General features: G+C 38.4%; 1 protein-coding gene across 1 annotated transcript in view; it reads left to right on the top strand.

The window, feature by feature from the left end:
* Nucleotides 1-17,134, top strand: part of LOC121527051 (sodium/hydrogen exchanger 9-like) — a 138,293-nt gene that overhangs the window by 108,477 nt on the left and 12,682 nt on the right. The window contains exons 13-14 of the mRNA XM_041813728.1: nucleotides 5,913-5,958; nucleotides 9,674-9,729. Coding sequence (XP_041669662.1) covers nucleotides 5,913-5,958; nucleotides 9,674-9,729 — 102 coding nt within the window. The remainder of the gene's footprint in view (nucleotides 1-5,912; nucleotides 5,959-9,673; nucleotides 9,730-17,134) is intronic.

The raw sequence follows: 17,134 nt of genomic DNA, 5'->3' as shown, positions 1-17,134 counted from the left end.
TGTCTCTTTCTCTCTCTCTCTTGGGCTGTCATGTCCTGTCTCCGAGTCAATCTTTTACTCACCATCCCTCGCTCTTACACGCAGTCACCAGCAGCACCGACTCATTCTGTCACTCTCATGTCACAGCAAACTATCTCACTCTTCATCACACTCAGGATACAAAGTCTCTTCTTTTCTCTCCCTCCTCTATTCTTCTATTTTTTTGCTCACTCTTTCCTTCACACTTGTATCTGCCCTTTCCTCTTTTTCTATCAGCTCAGCTCGGTGACAGAGCTTGTCGCGTTGGAGCACATCCCGCTAGCTGAAGGCGATGCGTCATGTGTCACAGCCACCATACCAAAACAACTTCACAGCAAAACCTTACATAATTGAAAAAATATATATACATATATAAAGCCCTTTCTTAACCTTATTTGTAATTTCATTACACTTTTCAACATCTTCTTCCTGTTCTTAGAGAAGAAAAAGAAAATAAATCCATCTGGTGGGCAGGAGATGGAGATAGAAGCAGCAGAGATGGTGGGAGGAGGAGACAAAGAAACAGAATTAAGAGGAGGTAGGAGGTGATAAAGACAGGAAGAGTTATCCGGGGGAGTGAAATGGATTGTGAGATGATAAAAAAGGGTGAGAAATAAAGGCAGAGAGGTGGGGGGAAGTGTAAGACAATTTATAAGAGGAAGGAGCAAAGAGAAGGTTTCTGAAAACAGAGAATATTCGGTTAAAAAGAGGAAGAGACAAAGATAGATGGGGTTAAAGAGTAGATGGAGCAGAGAGGAAGACAGCACAGAGAAGAAAATAAAGGAAGAGGCAGGAGCAGGTGGTGAAATAAAACTAAGATAAAAGGTTCAGAGATGGATGGAGTATTAAAAGAGGCCGACCACAGCACAAACTCTGATCTAAGCAAGGTGCACTTGTCTTATTGAAATATCTTATTACACTTATTTTAATCCACATTCACCTGACAAGTCCAAATAATCATTTTTCATTATATAAAACAACATTAGACCTGCATGGCTTAAAATAGGTGAAATATCAGTAAATGGACAAGCTAATTTCTCTGGTAACGTGTCTTAATGAGATGTGCTATTTAAATCGACCAATCCTGGACTTGATTCCCCATTTCCGATCAAAGTCAGCAAAGGCTTGATTATCAGATGGTTCTTAAGATTATCTAACCAGATTTTCTTGAGGTTTAAGATGTGTCAACAGAGATTTTACCTCCCTGATTTTCTCAGGAGACGATCAGAACTGCCCTGATTCGAAATCATGATTTAACATGTTTAATATCAGAAGTCAAACCTTGCAAAGCAGATAGATTGGCCAGACGCCATGTCTGTCATCAGGCAACTCCATATTGCAAAGCCCCAATCTGTAGCTGGTCTGAAAACCAATCAGCGTCATTTAAGCGAGCAGCATCTGGCTGCAGACCTCTATGGCAGGATGTTTTAGGCTCATCTGTCGCAGACCTCAACAACGGGGCAACCTTGAACGTGGGGTGGGTAGTGACGCACTAACCTTTGTAGGGCTTTAACTCAGTTTATTGTGTGTTTTATAAAATTTCATCCCCCTCCCCCTTACCCTAATGCCCTGATGCATTAGGGTAAAAGGAAAACCCAAAGAGGGTTAGGGTTAGGCATCTAATCTTCTTTGGGGTTTCCTTATTTTTCTAGTGTGTTAAATTCGAATGAATCCCCTTGGTAAATTTTCTATTTTTCATTCATAAAATTCTGCTGTTGTCAAAAATAGCCACTTACCATAACCTCTGGCAAGACATCTTGCATCAAGAATTTTATGTAAAAATTACTTTAACTAATTACAAGCACTGAAGGCACTACTGAAGTTTCATGATTATGTTTCTTGAAATACAATATATTTGTTAACTGTAATGTTTGGCCAAAGCCTCACATCTCCAAAATTACAGATTTTTAGGGAATGAAAGAAAAAAGTATTTTTCAGAAAATTAACAACTGAGGTGAAAGCATCTTTTATTTTTTGTAAAACCTACTTATAGACGTAAAGGCGACCAATAGCAAAATAAAATCAGAAAAAAGTTGAGATGTTAGGTTTTGACCTGATGGTAACGATATTCAAGTCAAAGCTTTCCTAAGGCAGAGCTTCTCAACCTTTTCAGCCTACAACCCCCAAAATAATAAAATAAATATAAGTTCCAGAGACTGGAGACCCCCACTGTACCTGGAGGTAGTTGAACACAATCATGCACAATTAAGAACAGTCGTGTGCAGTCAAGGTTGCCCATAAGGGAGGATAAAGGGGAGAACTTTCTGGCCCCCCAACCAAACAGGGGGCCCATGGAGGCCAGCAAAATGTTACAATGTCATTTAGCAGACACTTTTATCCAATTATTTTCAAATAATTTGTGTAAATAGGCTGCTGAAAAATGTTAATCCCTTTGTTAAAAGATAACTAAAATGGGTTAAAAAAAATGCCAAAATGCTAAAAGTTAGTGAAATTAGATTTTTAAAGTAGCACAAATGGGTAAGAAGTGGTAAAAAAAATTAGATAAAAAATGGCAAAAAAAAAAAAATAGGTGAAAGTGGCAAAAATGGGCATAAATGGTAAAATGTAGTTAAAAAGTGACTGTAGGGCAAAAATGGGAGGAAATTTGGTGAAATGGGATGAAAAATTGATGTAAACTGGCAAAAAAGGGTTAACAGAGCAAGAAAAAATAGGCAGATAGTGGCAGAAATTGGTTAAACTAGCAAAAATGTGCATATTAGATAGTAAAATGTGGTTAAATGGGCCATAAGGGCAGATTTTAAATTTCAGTTTGATTTTCAACTATCAAAAAACACTCCTCACGGGAGCTTTAAATGTCTTTGAACCAGTTTATCTATCCACAATCTCCTGAAAACATCCTGAACTGTCCATGTTGAGCTGCATGTGTGAATGCAGAGGGTCAAACTTCTCTCCTTGATTTTACCAGAATTCTTCCAGACAGTCTATCAGTACATTTCTGTGTGGGAAGTGAGATGTTCTGATTTGAGAACACAGCAGAAAATGTTCTGTAAAATCCAGCACAGGCAGGTTTGGAGGTGTTTGTGATGTTTGTCTGATCTCTCCACCCTCCCATCTGATAGGGAGAGTTTCCCATTGTGAGGAGCATATGTGAGCAAGCAACTGAGGAACATTTCAGGGGCTGCCTACCTGAAACATTCCATACATTTTCAAGAGTTCATGTAGGAAAAAAGTTTATAAAGTTTGCTGGTATCACATGTGAAGATTTCACAGCGCAGTACCTGTCATACAGAGCACAAACAAGCCTGCAAACCAGAAAACAAGAGCAGCAGTGATTAAAGAGAGAGAGAACTAAAACATCAGAGGAGGGAAATAGATTGTAGAGGGAAGGCAGCCAAGATAAAAATCCAGCCAACCCTAAGTAGTCACATCGTTCTAATGCTCTGATAATAATCTCCTGTCTTGTGTTTCTGCAAAACTATCTCAGCAAAAGGCTTTTTGTGTCAGCACATTCAAAGACACTCAGTGCTCAGTGATACTGGAGGGCAATCTGAAAATGTCCTGAGCCCTGCTGAAGTAATGCTAGGCTATTAGCACTAACTGCTGACCTGTAGGAACTAGCATTGACTGCCTGCAGCCCTCTAAGCTCTGTAATGGGTTTTTGTTTTTGTTTTTTTTTAACGGGCCACCCGGGGGGTGGTAAAGGGGAGAACTTTCTGGGGCCCAGCCAAATGAGGGGCCCGTGGAGGTCAGGAAAATCCCGACCCACTGAAAAGTTAATCTGTGATAACCATATTTTATATTTAACCTGAATAATCACCACTCCTGCCAAAGCAACAGTGATTTGTATTTATTTATGCTGTAGTACAGTATAGCATTTTCTAAATGTAAACTATTTTCTCAAAACACCTTTTTATTTGTAATGTTAATAATGTGGATGGGCATATTGAACTAGACTATTTGGGAAGAAATGTCAAACTTCATGGCTTAGCCATGATGTGCACAAACCTCAGGATACCAGAGAATAAAATAGAAGGAACCTAAACAAACTTAAGGGAAGAATAATTAAATAATTGCAGATTTAAGGTGAAAAGTAGCAAAAATGGGTTAAAACTAATAAAAATTAAAGAAATAAGTGATGAAAAGTGGTTAAAAAATGGCAAAAGATGGGTTTGAAATGGCAACAATGGGCTCGAAGGCAAAAATGATGAAAAGCAGTTAAAAGGGGGGACTGCCAAAAGAAGTGAAAAAAATGTGAAAAGCAGTTGGGCTAAATGGGTTAAAAGAGTGGTGAAAAGCGGTCGAAGTGGTAAAAATGGTCAAAAAGAGGCAGAAATTAGTGTTAAAAGGTGGTGATTGAGTGGCAAAAATGGGTGAAAAGTTGTAAAAATCTGTTACAAAGGCAAAAATTGGCTTAAAGAGAAAAAAATTGGCTATAAGTGGCAAAAATATTGAAGGCAGTTAAAAAGTGGAAAAAATGGTTTCTAATTGTTAAAAATTGGTTAAAAGTGGCATAAAATAATGGAAATAAATGGTGAAAAGAGGTTAAATAGTGGCAAAAATGGGTTATAAGAGGCAACAAAGAGCTTAAGCTGCAAATATGTGTTAAGAGGCCAAAAGAGGTTTTAAAAATGGTGAAAAGCGGTTAAGGGGAGGCACAAATGGGTTAAAAGAGTGGTAAAAAAGTGCCAAAAGTGGTCAAAATGGGCAAAAAGTGGTAGAAATTAGGGGTTAGAAGTGGGTAATGAGTGGCAAAAATGGGTAAAAAATGGTAAAAATCTGTTAAAAAGGCCAACATTGGCTTAAAATGGCAAGAAATTGCTTATAAGTGGAAAAAATAGGGATATGCAGTTAAAAAGTGGCAAAAATGGTTTATAATTTGTAAAAATTGTGTTAAAGTGGCATAAAATAGTGAAAAGAGGTCAAAGAGTGGCAAAAATTGGTTAAAAGTGGCCAAAAAAGGTCAAAAGAGGAAAAGTTGATTAAAAGCTGCAAAAAAAGTTAACAAATGAACAAAGTGGCAAAAATTGGTCAGTAGAAATGTCGAAAAGCAGTTAAGAAGTAGTGAAAAATCGCTAAAAAAGGCAAAAATGGCTTAAAATGTTTCGAGGAATGTGACAAATTAGGTGGAAAAAATGATGATAAGGGGTTTAAAAGTTGCTGAAGTTACTGTAAGCCAGCACCAGTGCTACAGGTCCAACACACATGCATTGATATCATCAATACACACTTCCATTCTCTGGGATTTTCAGGGGCCCAGACAATTCTGTGGGCAGGCCTGACTCTGACTCAAGGTTTTTGACCCTTTTAAATGTGAAACTGATTGTGATTTTCAGTGATGTGCTAGGAAAACATAAATCCCCTGCTAGTAATATTTCACTTTTTGGTTAAAAATGATTGTAGAAGTTCTGCAGTGTGTATATGAAAATGCAGAGATTGTGTTCAAACACTGACTGAGATAATGCAGCTGTCACACACTGCTGCTGAGTCACTTTAATTCACTTCAGAGTGAGTGAGCAAGGAAGCAGCACATCGACCCATTCCTTGCAGCACTGTCACACGTGCACACCAGCTACAAAGCAAGGCCTACACCCTGACAAGTTAACAATCACAGCCACGCTGAATATCAAGCATAATTCAACTCTGTCTGTCATTTATCAAAGTCTTACCCAGCTGACATTTTCTTGGTTTGATGTGAAAGATGAGGATGATTTCTTCAGTGGAGCAGTTTGAAAGGTCATGTTTAAACTGAGCTGCTGATTTTGACTCATATAGTTATGTCACACAAGGCGGTAGAATGACTGTTTGAACAGGTATAGCCTCACATGTAGAGGAGAATCACACCCTTGGGATTTAACTCAACAGAGCTGTCTTTCTTTCTGTCATTGTGTTGTGTTGAGTCAGAGTCTTTGACTGTACACTTTCATCCTTTTCAGAGCGAGGCAGGAAGAAGAGGAGAATCCAGAGGAGCTTCCTTTTGAGGTAAAAGCACCATTTTGGATCTTTTATTTTTACCTATTATTTATCTACTCAGGTTATTGTCTTCCTCTTTGTCCTTTTGAAGAATTAAAATTCAAACCACGTATGCAAAAACATATTGTTACCTGTAGCTCTTTGAAGTAATAATATACTGGATTAATTTACAAAATCTCTGTATTCTTAAAAAACACTATATAAATCACAACCCCAGTTTCATTCAATGGAAAATGAAGCCAATGTGGAAATGCAAAAACACTGCAGTCCCTCAAGTGTGCACTTGCAGGAGTCACACCCACACCCCATGTTGAAATATCTTTTTATTTACAGTACAAATAAGCATCTTTACAGTCTTGTCAACAAGTTTCTTGACAAGTTATAAGTACTTATAAAAAAGTGGAAACCAATGTTCGCTCCAGTAACTTGGATAGATGACGACAGCCACAATGCGCCATTAAAAAGGAAGTTGAACAACACTACCCTGTTCAGATTAGTAGATAAGTTACCACACTGAAGTTAACTACAGCAGTTATTCCAAAAATCTGGGTCCAGACCCACTGTTGGGTCACGGGAGAGTTTTTTTGGGTCCCTAAAAGGGTTTTCAGAATTTCTACTAATAGACTGATCATCAACTAGCAGCCAGAGGGCCATATCAGGCCCCCCAAAGCTTCCTGTCTGGCCCCCAGAAGACCATTAAATTCAGAAAAGAGGAATAGAAAATGTGGTTTTAAGAGTAGCCATCTGCAGCTGTTATATCCACCCCAAAAACAGTTAATATTGAACTACATTTAGAATGACTTGACATTGGATGTATTCTTACAGAAGTTCCCTTGTCATCCATTATCAGTAAATATATTTTTTTAAATGGGTTAAGACTGGCAGAAATGTTGCAAAAATGGCCAGATAATGTGGGGTTAGAGAGTGGCAAAAATTGGTGATGAGTGTGAAAATGGTTATGGAGTGGCACAACGGGACAAAAATTGGCAGGAAAAGTGGTGAAACGTGCTTAAAATATTGGATTAAAGGGGCAAGAAGTATCAAAAGTTGGTTGAAAGTGGAAAAGAAGGTGCAAAAAAGCAATGAAAAGGGGTTGAAATGGCTGTTATAGATGAAAAGTGGTAAAAATTGATAAAGGAGTGGCACAAAGGGGATACAAGTTGACAGGAGAAGTGGTTTAAAAGGGTTTAAAGAATGGCAAAAATGGGTTAAAGACGCAAAAAGTTTAAAAATGGGTGAAAAGTGGCAAAAATATAGCAAAAATGGTGAAAAGGGGTTAAAGAGTGGTACAAAGAGGCAATAATTGGAAGGAAAGTTGCAAAAGGGGTTTAAGAGTGGCAAAATGAGTGAAAAGTGTCAAATTTGGGGAAAAAATCTTGCAGAAATGGTCAAAAGAAGTAGTGAAAAGGGGTTAAAAGGTGTCAAAAATGAGTGTATATTGCTGCTAAATCACAATTGGGGAGGGCCCATTCTTAAAATTTTCAGGGGCCCAGCTGTGGGCAGGCCTGTCTCCTTGGCGCCTGATGCATTATAGATAATTTGGATAGATCTCACTGGTAATAACTAAAAATGTCCTGCTTTAAAAAAAAACCAAAATCAAATAGTAATACAATTACATGTTTAATCAGACCAAAATTTTTATTTAATTTCTGCTTATTTGAAAGTCTGGCCCCTAGAGTTTCTGTCAAGACTAAATCTGGCCTTTGAGCAAATGTACTTGATGACCCCTGACCTAATACGACATTTATGTTGGCAGTATGAATTGTGTTCAAATGGCTCCACCCTATCACAGACCATAATGTACCATATAGTAAAACACAAAACAAGGCTTTGTCGGCCACTGGATGGACAAAGTCACAGTCATCGATGCTTGGCTAATAAGAAAATGAAAGAAATTGTTAAAGACCAGACTGCCACTGAAGGCCCATGAGGTCAAGCCAGCAAAGAAAGTCTATGTAACAGAGATGAAGGGGCTTCTGATTCAGTCTTTTAAAACAGAAAGCACCAGGTAAGGACCAGATTTAATCTAGAATCAACATTATCCAAGCTAGAACCAGCCATCAGTCTGACCAACCAGCCGAGGACGGCACAAAAGGCAGAACTGATAAGCAGTAATATACAGAAGACAAAGTTGTTGGGTTGCCATGGATCATACCTTGTAAAAAATTGGTCACCAGACTTGGAGCAGTCTTTCAGACTTGGTCCCATATGTAACAATAGGTTAAGTAGCTTTTGTTTACCTGACAGCAAAACATCAGTCCATCCACATGTCTTTTGATTCCAATCTAAATCCATACAACCCAGCAGGCTGTGTTTTCTACCATGAATGCACTTGCCTCCACTTAGTCGTGCTTTCACAGCTCTCATACAGGTATTTCTCATCAACCCCATTAAGCATTTTGCATAAGTGCTGCTCCCTATTGATATATTACAGACAGCAGTAGCTTTTATGTGCTTTAAAACACTCAAACTATTAAAACAGTATGTCTAATGACTTGTTTTATACTTATATTGATTGAGTTTAGGTATTCAAGGCATTAATATTTCATGAATTGTCGCTTCCGGCAATCATTAAACTTTAAGATGAAGGGCTCATTTATAAAAAATAGGGAGAAAAAAAGGCTGATGCAAAAATAGAAGTGATAACAGAGCTGTGTAATCTTTGGAAATGATCTTTATGATATCATCATAGATGCTTCAAACTTGAAAAACACTGCTTCATTTGCTTTCAGAGTTACTTCAGCAGGCTCTGTCCTTTACAATGTGAGAAAAGTTGCACAAAAGAGTTTCTACATATAAGTAGATATCGTGCTGTGAGCTGTGTATTCTGCTTAGTTGTCAAGAATACGTCTCCCCACTGGAGGGAAAGCCAGAGAGCAGCGATCACATTCAAAGACAATGAAACTTCATTTACTTAAGAGCTATTTTTAATCACTGCAAAAGTGCTGCAGGGCAGAACGGCATCACATTATGAAACTGTGTGTTTCACTGCTGGAATGAGGTACTGGTAGACTTAATGCATGCGCTGAACATTAAAGGGAATTAAGGTATATCCTGCTGTCCTCTCCTTCAGACACAGAATACACTCCTACCTTTAATCACAGCTCCGTTGTTTATTTTAACACCGCATGACATCAAAGCAAAGGAGAGCTTCACAAGAAGGAAATGCACTTTTGCTTGCCTGCTAAATGACAGTCCACAGCACATCCGGCACACAGCACTTCTGAGTATGCACCCACACATGCATTACACATCCCCGCATGCATAACACTCTCACCTAACCATCGCTGCTTCCTCCTAGCAGCGATCCCCTCTCTTTCATCATCTTATTTATCCCCAATCTTATCTGCATGCTGTGAATAAGACAAGGTCTGTGTGGCTCCCTGACATTATCATAAGGCCAGAGGGGCTGACAGGATAGGCAGCAGGGCTGGTAAGGCTTGGAGGAGGATCCCAATGGAGACCGGAGGCCGAGCTGCAGGGCTCTTTCTCATGGAAATTGATAAATGTTAATTTGTTCAGAATTAGAGCTGCACTTGGCTGCTTTGGGCGTGCTCTCACTGATCTTTAGGGATGTTTTTTCAGGGCTGGAGGTCATATGATATGGCCCCGCTGACCATCCAGGGGTGCAGGTTTCCAGCATTTCCATCAAGCTGCATATACAGCCGCCCCAGAGGGCCTTTGTGTGTCGCTGTGTAACAGTGGTTCTCTCATGGTTCTGCAGGTTGTGACTGGGAGGCCAGACACAACACGGGGCCTGTGGCATCGCCTGGACTTCAAGTATCCTTTCACTGCTTTTTCCTTCAAAGCACTCCCACATCTGCTTGCACTCACAATGGTTAATGCACTAGTCTGTTCAGCTGAGTGGCATTATGGGGGGGTAGCAGGGAAAATAACAAAGTGCTGTATTTCATGGGGATGTGAAGAAAAGCCCTTATGCAGTGATGGTAGAGCAAACAGGAAGCTCTTAATCTACTTCAGGTGGGTGGTCCTCTAGCACCTATGTACTGTCTCTCTGGGTATTTCTTTGTTAACACCTTCTGACATGAAAAAGGGAAAATCCTAATGTGTTTTTTAAAATGCAGGATTTTATTCACTCATTATCAGTCTTTATGCTAAACAAGCAGCTTTCTTTAGCTTTATACTAAAGGGATATTTTTAACATTTGACAAAATGGTTTAAAAAAAAAACACCAAAAGGGTTTTAAATGTGTTTTATAGTTGGGATAAAGCCACCTCTTCACTATCAGCCTACACCAAAATGGGCAATTTCTCCTACTATGAGCAAGTCTCACTTCATGTTACCTTTAATTAAAGGGACATTTCAGTATTTTAAGAACTCTTTCAGTGCCAGTAATAAACCAAAAATTGGTACATTCTAGGGCAAACAAAGGCACCTCTTTGATTTGTTAGGATTGGATGGAAACATAATGAGCTGGTTCCTTAATTACCAGTCTCTATGCTAAGCTAAGCTAACAGCCATGTAAAACCAGCAGCTCTCTGTCACCTTTGATTAAAAAGATTTATTATGAAAAATGTTTCTAAATGAAAAAAAGGGGAGGGATTTTAGAGCTATGGTTAAACCACCACTTTAATAAGTATTAATCATAAAATAGTAAATGTTTGATTATATTTTCACCCTCTCTGTTTAGCTAAGCTAATCAATTTGTTAAGTGAAATACTGACATTTGTAAAGAAGTGTTTTCAAAAGAATATAAACAAAAAATGTAAATCAAAGTAAGATCACATCTTTGATTTTTTTTTAAGATAGGAAAGGAGTAACAACAGCAGGGCTGTTTCCCATATCACCAGTCTTTGTGTCAAGCTAATAATCCAGTTCAAAAAGCAGCTTTCTAAAGCCCTTGACTAAAGGACTAATTGGAAGAATGGGAAAATTTGTGTTACAAACAAACCAACATATTATGGACCTCCTCTTGTTAAAGTTAAACCATCACTTACAGTGCATCTGGAAAGTTTTAAGATGTAAATAAAATAAAAATTTGAAAAAAAAAATTTGAAAATTTGCAGAAAATTTCTAAAATTCTGTTTTCCCACTGAATACTTTCTAAACGCCCTCTAAATGTTACCACCAGCTAATACCCAATATGAGCTGGAACAAGCACAGGTGTTTACTGACAAAATTTATTCTAACCTAACAATCTAAGCCAACAACAAGAAATGGATTTAGACAAAAACAAAAACTTTATCTTAATGTACAGCCACCTGGAATTAAACTTGCAAGGCTGATAGATTTGCCAGATTCCATGACTATCACCAGGTGGATCCATCTCGCTGACATGCTTATTAGGTAGTCTGGTCATTTCCTGACCAGGCCAAGACAAAGAGGCTGTAGCTATGGGCGTGGTTTAGTTGTACTTCAAGGCAAGGCAGTGGCAATATCACCTGGGTGCTAAGAGATTAGCTCGAATGTAGTTGTAGCAGCAGTTGTCTCAGAACTGGACAACATTTATTTATTAAAGAAGAGCAAGGAACTACACTGAAAGCTATTATCAGTGGGAAAAAAATGTTTTTGCTCTTCTCCTTACTGGTTTGGCAAGAGTTTAATCCCCCAACTGACTCCAGTGATAGTGAAAAGCAACAGTTGCCTTTGTCAAGCTCAGTTATGAGGTTTACTCCCCAGGGAGGCGCGTGCTTTCTACGGCATATATTTTGATGCTCTGATTGTCCTGTAATGAAAGTGACTGAACATTTACTCTCCTAGTTTTGTTGTTTTGAAAGGTTCTGCTCTTCCTAAACACTGTGTATGTGCTGTTACCCAGATGGATGTGAAGTATATCCAATGCAATGTAAAACAGCCAATCTGGCATGTCAGGCTACCTTTAAATTTTCTGTACTGGACAAACTCAGAGTTACTTTCCCCTTTTTTGGAATGAAAACAGCACCATCAGTTTAATATTTCATCATAAGACGGAAAAATAAAAGCTGATGTCCTCATTACCAGTCTTTATGCTTAGCTGAGCTAAGAGTCTTGGCAAGCATAAGCCCTCCCCACCCCTTTTTTAGGTCCAACTAAAACCACCACTTCAGCCTTTCAGCATTGGGCAGAGCCATCATGTTTACTTCCTGTATTTTATTGATAGGCTGGGTATACAGTAGGAGTGTCCCCAATATTTACATGTAACTCCCAGAAAGTCAAGTGGAAAAGTGTAGTTCCTGACTTGTAGGAGTATTTCTATAATGCATTTGCTGTTGACTGCAGGGCAAACTGGATTCTGTAATCAGAGAGCAGAGTTAAATCATTCGGCTGTTAAAAAACGGTCCTGTCCTCTGCAGCAGAATTTCATGAGGACTGCATTAAGTTTACGCTAATCGAATTTTACCACTTAATGGCCTCATGACCTGGCTCCGCTGCTTGGTAGGGAGCACATCATTTTACTTTATGGACTCTGTCTCTGCCGCAAAACAATGAGATAGAGGTCTGCCAGTGCATTCATTTAGTGTTTTCATTTAATGCATGAGTACGTTAATATTAATGTAAGATTTTTTTTATCCGCTTTTATAGAGAAGGGCATTTAAAGTGAATAACAGTTAGGGAAAATATACGACTGGACAATGTTGGTAAACATTCACTGAGAGTGGGACTTAAGGCAGATTAGGTAAAATTGAAAAAAACATAATCTTTGGTTCATCTTTGCAGTTAGTCACAATAGTCCTGTCCATTTCTGAGAAATATGCATCATACTCAGCCTGATGAATCATGTTAAGGCTGTCTGATACGCTTACATAACACCATTATGACACTCTAATTCTGTAGAGAAGAGATTATGAGGTAAACTTATCTGCGTCTTAAAGAGCGTTTCACTCCTTTGATGTCTTGGCAAGTTGTAAGACAAATAAATCATACAGAAAATGCATTAAAATACCTGACAACTCTAATGAATTCATTACAGATGAAATTAAGTCATACGAACCACCTTAATCAGTATTTCAAGACAATTTTGTCAGCAACTCTAGCCTTATGTTTCATGTCATCTCAAACTTAATTAAATTGGGCCTGGAGCATCTATGAACATTCACCTACAAAGATATTCAAAAGGATATTTTCACATTCAGTTGCTTTGCTCAAATGTCTAAACATGTAGAAATGAGTCTTGAGAAGAGATTCTGCGTTGTTCCTTTGTGTCCTCACAAGTCTCTGTGTCCCTGCTGCTGAAAAGCCTCTTCACATGATACTGCTGCCACCTCCGTTTTTCACAGCCTGGTGTTAGATGAGTGATAAAATCTGGCAAGTTTCTAACAAAGATTGTGCTTCACATCCAGACTCAACACATCCGATCTCATCCTTGAAAATCACTGTGAATTCTGTTAAACCTAATTTTGTTTCTTGACATTTTGCTTTCTTCTAATGTTTTACATTATGAACTGTTAGTGACAGGCATTCTCTATCAAAGACATTTTAGTTCAGGCTGTTGAACCTGTGAGATGCAGAAAATGGGAATGTGGCTGTTATAAAATCACTGGATATAACAAAATGTTCTTTCCACTGCCTTTTATTTTAAATGGTTGGCTTTCGCCCTTTGAACTCATGGAACAGGAAATGAACAGAAATTTCAAATAACTGCTTATTATCAGAATTAACCCAATAATAAAGAATTGTTCAATCTCTACACACATTCTTTATTTCACTCTCAGTTGAGCTGCTACAGGCGTTCTTGGTCCATTTTTATAGAATTTGAAAATGATGGCAGTTTTTTTATCAATTCAAAACAACAGTTAATTTAAAAAAATTAAAAAAAAATCAGATAAGTCAGCAAGAGGTGTGGTGTGGTATGGTTTGGTATGGTATGATATGGTATGGTTTGGTATGGTTTGGTATGGTATGGTATGGGTTGGTATGGTATGGTATGGTATGGTTTGGTATGGTATGGTATGGGTTGGTATGGTATGGTATGGTATGGTTTGGTATGGTTTGGTATGGTTTGGTATGGTATGGTATGGGTTGATATGGTATGGTATGGTATGGTTTGGTATGGTATGGTATGGGTTGGTATGGAATGGTTTGATATGGTATGGTATGGTATGGAATGATATAGAATGGTTTAGTATGTTTTGGTATGGTATGGTATGGTATGGTATGGTATGGTATGGAATGGTTATTGTATGGTATGGTATGGTATGGTATGGAATGGTTATTGTATGGTATGGTATGGTATGGTATGGTATGGAATGGTTTAGTATGGTATGGTATGGTATGGAATGGTTATTGTATGGTATGGTATGGTGTGGTATGGTGTGGTATATCATAGAATGAATTGTATCGTATTGATCAAATGGTATGGTATTGTATGATATGGTATGGTATCATATTATATAATATCATATGATAGCACAATATTTCATATCCTATTATATTGTGTGGTTTCCGATCCTGTTGTGGTTCATTTTTTATTGCCTAACTATGGTGTGCCTTACAGCAGGAGTGTCAAAACTATGGCCCTGTGGCATAATGCAGCCTGTGGATCTTTTTAGATATGCCTGCAGAAAATTCTTGAGACAAAATTCAATAAGATCCACTTACACACATGAAGCTTATGCTTCATCGATTTGCATTTGTTAGTTTTTACTTTAGGTGGTGCTGCTGTGTTAACTCTTTAAACAAAAATCTTCATGAGAGGAATTCACTTGCACATTTTTTATTACTTTATTGACAACACAAATAGTAATACTGGCAACCAAAATAAGCATAACTTAACTTTGCTTTAATATCTTCTCCGTCTCACGGTACGTATTATATATTGTATTATATCAAACCTGCCATGTTGTATCCTATTGACTGTACCGTATCTTATACCATACTGTATCATATCAGACCCCATCTTATCATATCATATTGCATTGTATTGTATTGTCTTTTATCGTATCCTGTCATACTGTATCTCTTCTTTTTATTAGATACCGTGCATTCTGCTCCTTTACATTTTTATGAGAATGAGGCTCTCAGGGACTTAAAAATTGTATCTTTCCTTAGACTATGATGTTAAGATTGATTCTGTTCTTGTATTTGTTTTATATTTTCGCCTTATGATACAGACAGTTAGTTTAGCAGTAAGACTAGAAAGAGGGAAAATGGCTAGCTCACAGTTTGAAACATGTTATATAAGGGTGGTTAAATCCTTAAAGACACAGTCCTTATATTGTTTTGCTTTCAGACAGTCTGTTATCTACCAAGACAGCAAAGAGTAGTTAAAAGGCTAAAACACCAACATAAATTCACACACATGACACATTGCAAACATTTGACGTATGGCACTTGTTTTCATTGCTTGCCACACAACACTGCAATCTGTGTAACCATAGTAACTACATAGATTATCACACTTTCCCTTTAGCTGTAGTTAAAAGTCTACATATTGGGTTGAGATAATTTGTGAATCTGCAAGGAGATGTGTGAAGCAGAGAGAGGGGGGGGGTGAGAGAGGCCCTGAGCAAGATGAAAGGCCCAGCCAATGTTTCCCACTGCTGAAAAAAAAGAGTGTATTATGGGGCAGCTTTGATGTGGACCAGGTGAGAGCAGCCCCAGCCTGGATCCTGCCGCCAGGTAATTGAGCTTCATGTTGGGTAGCTGGTGTCTCATCCTGCAGTCGTACTGCTGCTTCCTTAACTGTTTCCCTGTTAGCCTGGTTTTAAGGCTCATTAGGACAAATGTTTTACTCCTAAGCTGTGATTTTGATGGGCATCAAAGCCTTCCCTACTGTAGTGGGTTGTACCCTGTAGTTTCAAGGCTGGCAACTGGTGTTTTTGTTTTTACACTGGTATTTCAGAAGCCACCCATCGTGTTTAGAAGGCCCAGTGTGGCTGTATCATACTGCTTGCTTAGTCCCTGGAGAGGCATGTGGTGTCTCTTGGGAGGTAAATCTCTGCATGTTATCTGTATTTATGGATTTGTATATAGCCAGGCAGAAAAAGTGTTGAGCAAAAATAACAGAGGGAGGTGAATGTTGTAAATATGTCCTGTTGACAGTGTTTATTGTTCTTGAAGACATGTAGAAGTTATAATTGTGCAGTGTGGTTTCCTCAAGGGGATTGTATTTCATGTTGTTGTACAATATCAAATGTGTTAGCCTACAAACAGCATTTCATTTTGGTTGCTGGTCAGCAAAAATTTTATTGTTCACTACTGAGTGTATTTTTATGGTTTTTGGGGGTCTTTTCTGCCTTTATTTGAGGGATAAGGCAGTGGATTGAGCTGGAAATCAGGGAGAGAGAGAGTGGGCAAAGACATACAAGAACGAAGCCTCGGGTCAAACTGCTAGGTCACTGCGCCCTCTCATTGGTGGGTCGTTACATCCCTAATGAGGTGTTATATTGAAAGGTAATAATAGCCTGTCCTATATCTATAATGTCCTATCTACAACTAGTAGCTGTCAGATAAAAGAAGTGCAATAAAAAGAACGTATCCCTTGAAATGTAGCACAGTTGTAGTGAAATGTCAACACGACACACCTGTTTCATTTATCCATTGCATGGCTTATATTTCAGATCCATCTGGGAAACCACCCATAGTCTGTGTTTGGGAAGGCAAACCCTTTAAAAAATGATTGAAAGGTGATAGGACCAATGTCTCATTAGCTAACTATGCACAAATTAGAGCACTGCCTCTATAGCTACATCTTAGCTAATCACTTCACTGGCAGCCATTGTTCACTAAACTCAACTGTAGCTACCGCCTCGCTCTGTTCAAAGCTGACTGGCCCATCAGTTATCAGACCGGGTACAAACATTTCAGATTGGAGCTTTGCAAGATGGATCTGCCTGAGCACAGACATGGAAACTGGCCAATCCATCAGCATTATAAGGTTAGTGAAAAGTAGCTTAGCATAAAGAGATTAAACCAACTCCATTTCCCTTTTTTCATATAGCCACCAACAGTTTGTTACCCAGAAAATGGTACTTATCAAGAGTTAGTCAAGCATATTCATGCATTTCTTCTGTCTGTCCATTAAATAAAAAAGTATTGGCTAGCCAACAGTTCACCTAAAATGTATGTTTAGTTTAGCTTAGCTTAAAAACAGGAAGCTTACTTGCCAAGACATGACTATGCTGTTTGATATTAAAATATGAAGATGCAGGTAGCTAGCAGTAGGCTAACCTCTAGTTAACCTCCTAAGACCCTGCATGGACATATGAGAACATTACATTTTGGCTTTCCTACAACATACTTATAA

Source organism: Cheilinus undulatus, linkage group 19, assembly GCF_018320785.1.
Source record: "Cheilinus undulatus linkage group 19, ASM1832078v1, whole genome shotgun sequence".
Taxonomy (NCBI): Eukaryota; Metazoa; Chordata; class Actinopteri; order Labriformes; family Labridae; genus Cheilinus; species Cheilinus undulatus.
The sequence above is the reverse complement of the archived record's forward strand: the minus strand, read 5'-3'. Positions and strand labels throughout refer to the sequence as shown.